Raw genomic sequence first — 12,333 nt, forward strand, 5'->3', positions numbered from 1 at the left:
TCAGCAACGGAACGGCTGGGTCTAAGGACCCCAAGGGGACTCCGACAGGTTGCATTTCCCCACCCACCACCAGAGTGTTCCAAATACAAAGTGTAACAGGACCTGGAGACTGGCTTCAAAGACCAGACGTGCAGGGAATCACAGGGGACATACAGGGGACATAGAGGGAACCACAAGGGACACACAAAAGAAAAGACCAGATCTCCAGAACAAAGCACCTTGACAGGCCTGGGCCTGACCCAGACTCCACGCTTTGGGTGCCTGAGGAGCTTCAAATGCAGACTTCTGGACCCACCTTCAGGGATTCTGATCCCAGGGCCTGGACCAGAGCCCTCCTGTTCTCAAGCAACGGGGTGGGGGAGGCACTCTGAGAAACGGTGGTCCCAAGACAACCTTGGTACCAAGAAGGAAGGAAGAGGAGGAGTGAGAATATGGACGGCACAAAACAGGCACCTGGTTACCAAGCAAGAGGAGGCGGACTCCACTTGGGGACTCTCTCCCCAAAGCCTGAGGGCTGGTCCGAAGAGGCCGAAGATAAACCCAGAGTCACATCCTCCCCACAGTAAGTCTGGAAGCCACTATTTAAGAACCTCAGCGTACTCTCTACACCAAACCTGCCACCTCCTCTCAAGGGTCTCATCCTTCATCAACAGAGCTTCTGGCCTCTCAATGATCCTTCTGTTCTTGACCTCATGAGATCATGGATGCGGGTTAAAGATGCAGTAAACCCCTAGCCTGGGAATTTCCATATGCCGCAGGTATGGCCCTTAAAAAAAAAAGGGCACCAAAAAAAGATGCCGTACATACCCCAAGAAGAAAGTCAATACCTGGAATTTGCATGAAAATACACCAGCCAAAAGAAGGGGAAATCAGCAAATATAGGAAAAGACAAACCAAGCACAGCACCATCCTGATGGTTGTTGAAGGCAGGTGGTTGATACATAAGAGTTTATAGCATCTACCTCTGTGCAGTCTTCATAATAAAGAATTGTTAAAGAAAAAAATGCTAAGAGTGTATTATTTGCGTAACTTGTATTATTTGATCATAATCACAGTTCTCGTCAAGGAAGGGGGACCACTCTTCCCTTGGAGGCCATCAGATCTGTGGTCATTTGGTTACAGACAAATGACCCCAGTCACCCTGGCCTCCGGCCACTGTCCTGCTATAATTATCAACCCCTCACCTGCATGCCCAGAAGCATCTGGCCTGGACACTGACTTGTGGTCACTCGGACACAGGGGACAACAAGCTGTATGTTGACAACAGGTTCACCTCACAGGGTCATCTACCCCCTGACCTGCCCCACCTCACCACCCAGGTCAAAACCACAACCCAGACCTGCTCTCACACCTCTCCCCAAGAACATCAGGCTGCAAAGCACTCAAAGGCGGGGCTTTTTAAAGTCAAGTACATTTGGGCAGCTTCCAGAGAACTGACATCTCCGAAGGTTTTAAAAAGCACCACCTCTGTTTGAAAGGTGTTTGTTTGTTTGTTTTTAATATGATTAAGATTTAAAGATTAGCAATTAAAGCCATGGAAAACCAAATTCTGGGTACCTGACAAATGCCCAAATGACAAGGGAGCATCACCCGGGAGAAACAAAACCAGCTTTTTGCTGCTGACACCAGTCAAACGCTGCCTGAGGAAGCCTCAATGAACAGCTGTCACAGCTGGAAAGTCTGGGTGCCTGATGGATGTCCCCTTATGGTATCACAGACGAAGGCAGACATGACAACATCTGAATGGTCAGAACGCAACAGGGTGGGAAAACCAGTGCTGCAGCAAGGCTGTGGTGTGGGGGGTGGGGAGACAGGAGGGTTCGGCTGATGGACATGGTCCCCTCCACCTCCGTCACAACCTGTTAGAGCGGCATTCACAGACCGCCAGCTCACACCCCTTGAGATGGGGCAGGAGCCAGGCAGCGTGCGGCTGTCTCCCCCCCCCCCGCCGCCCAAATCCTCAACCCTTTTGTGCATTTCAGTCCTGCCACCACCAAAGCCCATGGGCAGAGGGCCCCAATCCCTCACGGGGGTTAACTGGCAGGTGGCCTCTCCCACAGCTTTCAAGAGCAGAAAACGAGAGCTAGAAAGTGGGGTCCATGCCCAGGTCACCAGGCTCTGAATGACAAGGCAGAGTGGCCTGGAGCCCGATTCTCAGCCCAACAGCTAAGACACCAGTGGGAATCCTGCCTCTGGATGTGCCCAGGAGTGCCTGCGCCTCCTGCACAGCCGTGCCAGGCCGTGGCACCTCTTCCCAGGGCATCCACAAGTGATGCCCCCTCTGGATATCAAGAGGATAACTTATGAGTGAGTGTTCAGGAAAAGCTATGAAAGCCAGCGTACGCAGGCCCCAGGGAAGGCCAGGGGAGTCACTGGCCAGAAGTACCCAGAAAGCATCTGGTCAGTAAGCAAACATGTGTCACTGATGCAGTGAATTGAACTGGCAATGCTCTGCTGACCAAGGTGCGCTCCGTGATGGGCCAAAGCCAGGCCTATCTGTGCCCATAACTGATTCCCCTTAAACGGCTCTGGCCCTGTGCACACCAGATGGTCCTCGAGAGCCCAGGGAGACAGGTGCTATTTTATTTCCATTTGCACAGGAGGAACAGGGCCACAGGGAGGTTAAGCTACCTGCCCAAGAGTGAAATGTAAACTCAGCCTCTGCCGCAGACTCTGGCCTTAACCCCTGACCACATGGCTCCCCTCCCACAGAACTGCTGGGGGGCAGCGGTGGTGAGCACTGCTTTAAGAAATACCTGGACCGTCCACACCTGTGGACATGAGGCTGACCGGACATGAGGCTGGCCAGGCACGGCTGCCCACCCCACTTCCCAACATGACCACAGCCCCAGCCTGCCTGAAGTCGGAAGGCACACAGGCCTTTGCCTCCTCTGGCTTTGGCCTCCACTCCCTCCCCCAGCTCCTGCTGGGGTTCCTGGTCCTAAAACACAGCCCCATCCTGGTCCACAAGCTGAAACTTGATAAATTATTCAGCAAGGTTCTAGAGTGTTTACCAGGCTCTGAGCCCTTTCCATGGGTTAACTCATTGAATTTGCCACAATCCAAGGTCAAAAAGCAAGGTAAGCTTACCAAAAAAGCCCAGAAAACAAGTGTAGCGATGATGAGGAGAAATTGGAACCTTCCCACACTGTGGGTAGTAGGTACGTAAAGTGGTGCAGCCACTATGGAAAACAGCACAGAGGTTCCTCAACAATTTAAAAGTACTGCTGTAGAGCCTTGGGAACTATGTCTAGCCACTTATGATGGAGCATGATGGAGGATAATGTGAGAAAAAGAATGTAGACATGGATGTGTGACTGCGTCACTCTGCTGTACAGTAGAAAACTGACAGAACACTGTAAATCAGCTATAATGGAAAAAATAAAAATCATTTAAAAAAAAAAACACCAAAACTTAAAAATACAACTACCCTGTGATCTAGCCACCCCACTCCTGGGTATACACCCCAAAGAACTGAAAGCAGAGATCTGAACAGATTCTTGCACCCTCCTGTTCACAGCAGATTTACTCATACCCTAAAGGGGGAAGCAGCCCAAGTGGCCTCTGATGGAGGAACAGAAACAAAATGTGGTCCAGCCGTACAGTGGAATAGTATTCAGCCTTCACAAGGAAGAAGATCCTAACACCTGCTACCACATGGGTGAGCCCTGAGGACAGCATGCTCAGTGAAGTAAGCCCATCACAAAAGCCCATGCACATGCTGCCTGCATCCATCCATCCATATGAGGTACCAAAGTGGTCAAATTCATAGAGACAAGAAAGTAGGATGGTGTTGCCAGGGCTGGGGTGGGAGGGTGGGGTGGGCGTTAGTGTTCCATGGGGACAGAGTTACCACTTGGAAAGATGAAAAAGTTCTGGAGGTAGATGGTGGTGATGGCTGGACAAGAATTTGCATGTTTTTAATGCCCCTCAATGGTACAGTTAAACACGGCTAAGATGGTGGATTTTATGTTAGAAATATTTTGCCCCAATTTTAAAAGATTTTTTTTAAAGCCAAAGTAAGAGGCACAACCAAGGTCTGAACCTAGCATCTGGACCCAGAGCCTGCGGCTCTCTTAAAGGACAGGTAAGACCTCTTCTTTCAGCTGTCATATTAAGATGCCACGACACACTGTCAACAAATGCTGCCCACATTCCCAAAATAATCGGCTCCTATCATCCTCCTGGAGGGGGGACCTGATTCACACTACTCATACCCCGTCCCCCTTGAGAAAACACATCACCTAGAATATTAAGAATCTTTATCCACACAGCCATGCACTCTTGTTTAGTTTGCGGCTTGTTCCAAAATATACATATTTGCAAGGAATGTTGGAATTTTTCCATGACGACAAAAAACCAGAGAAGTAAGGATACAGATCTTGCAGAAGCCAGGAAAGCATAAGTCTTATTTTTCTTCCCATTAACACCACCATTTGGTAGTCAGACAGGAGATCCTCTGAACAGATTTAACACAATGTAAGCGGGTTGTGTAGAGGCAAGTACCACTGAGAGCCACCTTATTTGAACATCACACTAAATGACTTAGACAATTCATTTACACGGAGGCACACATAAGCCTCTCTCAAGGAACAGGGCGAGGGGGGCTGAGGGGAGGCTGGTAAACAAGACGGTATCTACACACTGACACAGGCAGAACTGGGTGTAGGAGGGGAAAGGATGGAGCCAGAACACATTTGCAAAAAGGCAAGGCTCCTGCGGCTGAGCGAGCCATGCAGCCTGAAGAAACGACAGGTTTCCCCAGACATCACTCCCAAGTATGATTCTGAATTTCTATAGCAATAAGCAGTGGGCTTCAAAGGGAGTCACGAGCCACTATGTCTCCATCCCCGAAGGCACACAGTGGTGGAGTCCTGTCCGATGGTGGAGAGGACCTGGGCCCACAGTGGCAGAACCAGAGAGCAGTGGGTAAGAATCACACACGAGTTCTTAGCCAAACCTCCCCTCAGAGATAATTGTGAGTTAACTCTTGGCTGTCCCCAGAGCTCAAGCACAGGGATGGCAGGGACCAACTGTCTTGGATCCCAAACCCACAGCTCTGGCCTCCCTCCCCTCTTCCTCCCCTTCCCCCCACTATAAGGACTGGAGAGCAGAGAGGACCCCACGGGGAGGGCACAGCAACAGGGGCTCTGGTCTCACTGAAGCAGGGACACAGCAGGCACCCAGCTAGCCTAGCCTCTCTGGGGTCGGTTGTCACACAATGTCCAGAGAAGGCCAAGCCAGGCCATCTTTGTTGTGCCTCCCAGGGCTGGGCAGCTCTGAGTCTATGAGTTCAACCTGCATGACAACCCACAGGACGGCAGAAGGCTTCCTGGACTTAAGAAGGTTCATTTTCAGCTACAACCCAAAGCAAGACAATTCTCCAGGAACCTGAGTTATCTTCCAGGTACGACAAGACCAAATTCCTATCAACGGAATCCCATCTGCATTCCCTAGTCCACGCACTGACAAATTACTGGGCTCAGTGCTTGGCTTTTTCTCCCCTACAATCCTATTTTAAAAACAAAAACCGGAGTTCCTGCCATGGCTCAGTGGTTAACAAATCCGACTAGGAATCATGAGGTTGCAGGTTCGATCCCTGGCCTTGCTCAGTGGGTTAAGGATCTGGTATTGCTGTGAGCTGTGGTATAGGTCCCAGATGTGGCTCAGATCCTGAGTTGCTGTGGCTGTGGCATAGGCCGACAGCTACAGCTTCAATTTGACTCCTAGCCTGGGAACCTCCATATGCCACATGTGCGGCCCTATAAAAGACAATAAATAAATAAATAAATAAATAAATAATAAAAAAAAAAAACTCCTGAAACACTGTTCTTTCCATTGGGGGTCATTTTCTCACAATTCTATCAGCTCTGGACCAATGGGTAGGTCAGAGAGTTCCCACCTTACTGGGACGAAAAGGACAGGCTTCAGCCAGAATCAGCCACTCAAGGGAGCACAACCACTGCCCTGAGGTCAGATGTGCAGCAACCTGTCCCACAGCAGCCATGACATCAGCAGGTGTGCAGCATACCTTCCCATGGCAGTGGTGACGACAGCAGGTGTACAGCACACTAGTTCTGGAATAGCAATTACTCCACCCTGAGGGAAGGAACATCTGCATCCAAGGCTTTTATTCTCTCTTCTTCCTGTAGAAGCTGCAGAGGAGGGCAGGATCCCACCACACCACCCAGCGGGGCGCCTCCAATGACTACAGGTAGAGGGTCGGCTCTCCCCACCCCCACACCACCCACAGCTCAAGGAAACCCTCCGCTCAGATGAGAAGGGAAGCCCACGATGAACACAGTTCTTTGGCTTGTCCACTTCCCTTGATGCTGACGGGACTTTTCACACCTGCGTTCAGGCCATGCAGAGAGTGGGTTAGTACACAAATCTCCTCTCTGTGCAGGATCACCACCCCCTTCTCAAGTCCACAGCCCTGGCCACTCCATGTGCTTCACCAGGAGCAGGTGTCTCTGTGCAGCCCGCAGGGCTTGGAGCTGTGAGCAACTGGACACAGGACAGTGGACACAAACATACCTCTCACCAGAAAGACACACATCCAGGAAACAGGGCTGGGGCAGCAACACTAAATCACTACTCTTCTGATGGGACAGTGAGCCCTAAGTGTTCTCACCTAAATGTCCTTATTCTAGTACACAGGTGGGGGGGGGGGAGGGTGAATTACCCATTTCTCACAGTGAGAAAAGGAGCCGGGGAAGTGGGATGACCATCCATGGTCCATGGCAAGTACCACTAGAAAGAGCTCCAGGCTTCTGGTTGGTCTCATCAGACTTCAGTCTCTGGAGAACAGATGCTGGGACCCCCCTCAGTATCCTCATCACCAACAACTGACAGAACCATGGGGGGGCGTTGACCAGAGGACTCGGGAAAGGTGTCTGCAGTGACAGGCAGGGGTTTTCAATCAAGACATCACTGAACCAAGTCCAAGAATAAAAAGGTAAAAGGGACAGGGGAAGGGTTGGAATGAGGACCAGCCACTGGTAAACAACCACAACTGAAATACTAGGGGACAACAATGACATTGGGAAGCATTATTTCCATAATGTCAACAGAAGTCAAAGGAGACAGGGTCTTGATTTTCATTCATGAAAGAAATAAAAGCTGAACCCTAGAGTTCCCGTCATGGCACAACAGAAAGGAATCCAACTGGAATCATTAGTTTGTGGGTTCGATCCCTGGCATCGCTCATTGGGTTGGGGGTCCTGCATTGCTGTGGCTGTAGTGTAGGTCAGCATCTGTAGCTCTGATTCTACCCCTAACCTGGGAACCTCCATATGCCGTGGGTACAGTCCTGAAAAGCAAAAAAAAAAAAAAAAAAAAAAGCTGAACCCTATACATTGATCCCAACCAATCCTATTTTTTTTGTCTTTTGTCTTTTTGTTGTTGTTGTTGTTGTTGCTATTTCTTGGGCCGCTCCTGCGGCATATGGAGGTTCCCAGGCTAGGGGTTGAATTGGAGCTGTAGCCACCGGCCTACGCCAGAGCCACAGCAACGCAGGATCCGAGCCGCGTCTGCAACCTACACCACAGCTCACGGCAACGCCGGATCGTCAACCCACTGAGCAAGGGCAGGGACGGAACCCGCAACCTCATGGTTCCTAGTCGGATTCGTTAATCACTGCGCCACGACAGGAACTCCCCAACCAATCCTATTTTATCACCAGTGGCTCCCTCTTTTCAGTGTGTTTAGTTAAAGGTTTGCAATTCAAGCTCGCCACCTTGAGAAACGCCAGCAAGTATGCACTGTGTCAGGAGACGGGGCTGCAGCAGCGGACCCCCAAAACTCTGGCCAGGGAGGGCCCTGGAGCCAGGAGGATTTAACTAGAGAGCAGCGACCTTTCTGCAAATAACTAAGTAGCCCACATCCACCCTCAGCCTGGGAGAGGCAGAAGTTCTTTCCTGGTTGCTGAAAAGCCAAGGGTCATCAGCAAACACCCTCCCAGGTGCTAGCAGATAAGAGGTAGGAGACCCGCTGGCAGCATGGGCACCTGGCCAAGCGCACCTTCCAGGTAACGGTGGACTCAGAAAGGAACCCGCTCCCAGCAGAATCCCACTGGTCAGCCGCCCCTTCGCAGGACTGTCTGGCGCAGATTCAGCTATGCCCCCCATCCCAGGCAGAGCCCCAGGACAGCCAGCCAGAGCGCAGCCCCTCTGCACAGCATCTGGGCCTCCCGCTCCCATCCACAGCCAGCAGCACCCCGTCTGGCTCCAATGGCATGTTCAACAGAAGCCCCAGTGGGGAAGGACCAGCCCTCCGCCTCCAGGAGACTCAGAACAGCCACAGCCTCCTGCCAGCTGTCTGGCCCATCTGCCCGCCTCTCCTCCCCGGGCACCTCTGGTAGGAAAGGGACACCGAGCAGCCACTGAGCACTGGGAAAAGCTCTTGGTCTCAGGGTGATTTCGACATGCTCTTGCGAGATGACCTTGGAGCAGACACTGACGTCTTAGTTTCCCGTAAAAGGGCATGACCAGGAACCTCCTCCCACTCGTCCTGGCAAGTCCTGGGAGCTCCAAACAGACGTGTGATGAAGCGACTAAGGAGAGCCTCAAGGCGGAACTCTGCCCCACCACCTCAGAGGGCCTCTCTCATGCACAGCTCCCAGGAGGAGCAGGGCCCTGAGTCTGTGGTGTGGACAGACTCTCACCGGGAGGGGAGGGTGGGGGTCCTGGCCAGGAGGCGAGCAGAAGGCCACACTGTGTGTTAGAAACCACACCAGGCAGGGACCCTGGGACACACAGGCCTTACGGACGCAGCATATCTGAAATGCTGGGTTAAGTGTAAAGAGCACGACCCTCCCTTGAGCTCTATGGCAGGGTCATCTGCAGAGAGCTGCCAGCCACACAATCCTGGATAGAAAGACAGAAAGCCAAAGGCTTGGGCAAGTTCTGATACTGTGTTAAAAAGAAGTGCATTCATTGCAGCACTACTTACAATAGCCATGACATGGAAGAAACCTAAATGTGTATTAACAGATGATTGGATTAAGATGTGGTCCATATACACAATGGAATACCACTCAGCCATAAAAAAAAAGAATGAAATAATGCCACTTGCAGCAACATGAACGCAACTGGAGATTCTCATACTAAGTGAAGTAAGTCAGAAAGAGAAAGACAAATACCATATGATATCACTTACATATGGAATCTAAAACATCACACAAATGAACGTATCTACAAAAACAAACAGAGAACAGACCTGTGGTTGCCAAGGGAGAAGGAGAGGGAGTGGGATGGATGGGGAGTTTGGGGTTAGCAGATGCAAACTACTGCATTTTTAATGGATAAGCAATGAGGTCCTACTGTACAGCACAGGGAACTCTATCCAATCACTGTGATACACCAGGATGGAAGATTATATAAGAAAGGGAGAGTGTGTGTGTGTGTGTGTGTGTGTGTGTGTGTGTATGACTGGGTCACTTTGCTGTACAGCAGAAATTGGTACAACAATGTAAACCTACTATACCGTAATTTAAAATTTTTTAATTAAAAAAATAAAACTACGCGCAGAGTCAACAGCAGTTACCTGCCACTCCAGCCAGAGAGCAGGACTGACACCTCCCACACCCCCTACATCACCCCCAATCCCAAGACAGGCAAAAAGGAAGGTGGTGCTTATGGAATGTCTACTGCGTGCCCATCCAGAGCTTGACACACATCAGCTCCCTCCTTCTGCTGACAAGGCTCCGAAGTACACCTTTATATCTTCATTTCAGAGAAGAGACAACTGAGGGTCAGAAGGTGGCCCTTGTCTTGGTCCCCAAAAGCAACACATGGCAGGGATAGATTTCACACTCACCGCCAAGCCCCCAGATGGCAGAGGCCCCCCAGCCCCACTAGCTTTGCAGGGGCAGCAGGAAGGGTGGTCACCGGGGTCCTCAGGACACGCCACCTGCCACAGGGAAGGCAGGTCTGCAGGTGTTGGTGGCTGTGCAACCATTCAGAGAGACCGGAATATGGAAGGCGCCTGGCTGAACCCAGAGCTTCTGTCAGCACCATGGAGACAGTGCAGGGATCCGGAGAAGTTTCTCCTCCCAAACCACGTCACAAAGTGGAGTCACAAAAAGAAAGGAGCCTCCAGCATCCGTGCAAAGTGAAGACTCTTCGTTAGCAACCGAAGGTGGATGCATCAGTGGGCGCCCTCTTCTGCGGCTCTCACAGGAGCACCCAGAACCCACGCCCACAGCCAGGACAGCACCCCCAGCCCACTCTCGGGAGTCAGGTCGACACACCAAATGCCATCTGCTCCCGGGCGCATACTGCTCCCATCTCAACAGTGGCATGGGCCACTTGGTCGCAGTCTTTTCCTCACTCCTTCACCCCCAAGACTGAATCCACTATGTCACAGTGCTGAGAAATGGTATCACGTTTCACTACTTAACACTGAGATGATGCAAAACACTCTCAAATATGTTGTCTCACTGGAGCCTCACAAGACATAAGCCAAAGACGTTTTTTCATTCCCGCTATTCTTAAATACAGCAGAGAAGCCGAGGCAGCATCCCGGTTTTTTTTTTTTTTTTTTTTTAAACAACTGGCAGCACCAAGACTGGACTGGAATTTCGGAGAGCTGGGCCCATGGTGAGGAGCCGGAAAGACAGCGCGGACAAGGCAGGTAAGATGCAGGTGGGCTTGCTGCCCCTCAACCTTGCGCTATGTCCCACCCACCAGGCACCCCATTCCACGTGAGGAGGGAAGGGGGAACCACGAGGTGCCTGGTGAGTGACTGGGGGAGGAGCTCTGTCAAGAGCATCACCAGCCTCAAAAGAGGCTGAGTCTCCCCACCAAGCCCAGGACGCCCTCCCGGCCCCAACCCAGAAGGAAGGAAGGGTCCAAGGGGAGGGTAGAAACTGGCCCCAAACAAAGCAACAGCGAATGGCTGCCATGTGCAGACAAGGGGTTAACTACTAGGACAGACCGAAGGACTAAGAGCTCCCCTTCCAAGGAAGTTGAATAAATTCAGATGGACAAAGAGTTGAACATGGAAATCAAGCAAACAAGCTGAATACCTGAATACTGTGTGCATAAACACTAGTCATCTGATTTCCAGATGAGAAATGCCTTGCTGAGCTGAAAAGCAATGGAAGGAACCACAAACGAAAAGAACAAGAATTTAATTCCATAAAAGTCAGGGGGATCTATTAGCCCCCCAGAAATAGACAAAGTGTTGCAATCTGTAATACTTATTAAGCAGGGTATATAAAAGGATGAGAAAAACAGGCTATTATAAGATCAGTTAACACCGGAAGCTGTTCCATTCAAAAGAATTAAAGAATTGAAAATGCAGTGTCAACTACCACCTACATGACGAAAAAAGATTTTACTTGCAGATGTTAACATTTATTGTCCAAAGGTACAGAAGAGTCTTCTGGTCCAAGAATAAACTGGTACAACCTTTCTGAAAAGGAGGTGACAACACCTACCTTAGAAATGCTCCAACTCCCTGACCCTATAATTCTACTCCTAGGAATTCATACTAAGAAAACAGTGAAAAATGCAGCCAAGGTTTGTGTGAAAAGGCGTTGTTTAGCTAAATGGCCGAAAGAGAATGAACTAGATAGACTGGGACATAGCCACACATTGTTAATGGAAGCTTTTCAGATCATGTAAATATATCTATGATGTAGAGTTAAAGTTTTCAAGGCAGGAAAAAAAAAACTACACATTATCTCAAGGATATTAAGAAACACAGAATAAAAAGCTTAGATGGAACCAGAGCAGCAATGCTTTTGAGACATGGATTATGTGTACTTTTTTCTGCTTCCTATGATGCTCCTCAGTATTTTTATGATTAATACACATCAGATCTACGATGGGGGGAGGGTAAGAGACAATGATCCTCACCCTGCCATTCAAGGCAAAGGGGGGCTGTCACAGAGGGCTCCAGATCATTTCTAGTGGTACTCAGAAAGAAGAGAAGCATCTGGAGTTCCCGTCACGGCTCAGTGGTTAACGAATCTGACTAAGAACCATGAGGTTGCGGGTTCGACCCCTGGCCTTGCTTAGTGGGTTAAGGATCCAGCGTTGCCATGAGCTGTGGTGTAGGTTGCAGACCCGGCTCAGGTCCTGCATTGCTGTGGCTGTGGTGTAGGCCGACGGCTACAGCTCCGATTAGACCCCTAGCCTGGGAACCTCAATATGCTGCGGGTGCAGCCCTAGAAAAGGCAAAAAGACAAAAAAAAAAAAAAAAGAAGAAGAAGAGAAGCATCTAATACAATAGTTCTTTATCTTGCAACAAAACACTTTTTAAACCACTGGTTTAACTCTCCTAATCTCTGGCTTGAGCTGCTTCAAGAAATGCACGGATGGCCCT

General features: G+C 50.2%; 1 protein-coding gene across 4 annotated transcripts in view; it reads right to left on the reverse strand.

Annotated features, from left to right (window-relative positions):
• The window catches only part of GALNT2 (polypeptide N-acetylgalactosaminyltransferase 2), a 180,125-nt gene that overhangs the window by 112,495 nt on the left and 55,297 nt on the right, over positions 1-12,333 (reverse strand). The window contains exon 1 of one of the 4 annotated variants that reach the window (XM_013983227.2): positions 6,032-6,207. The exons of the other annotated variants lie outside the window; for them this stretch is intronic. Within the exon in view, the coding sequence (XP_013838681.1) occupies positions 6,032-6,121 (90 nt within the window). The 5' untranslated portion in view covers positions 6,122-6,207. Of the gene's footprint in view, positions 1-6,031; positions 6,208-12,333 lie in introns of those variants that run through there. 4 annotated transcript variants of the gene reach the window in all.

Source organism: Sus scrofa, chromosome 14 (genome assembly GCF_000003025.6).
Source record: "Sus scrofa isolate TJ Tabasco breed Duroc chromosome 14, Sscrofa11.1, whole genome shotgun sequence".
NCBI classification, from domain to species: Eukaryota; Metazoa; Chordata; class Mammalia; order Artiodactyla; family Suidae; genus Sus; species Sus scrofa.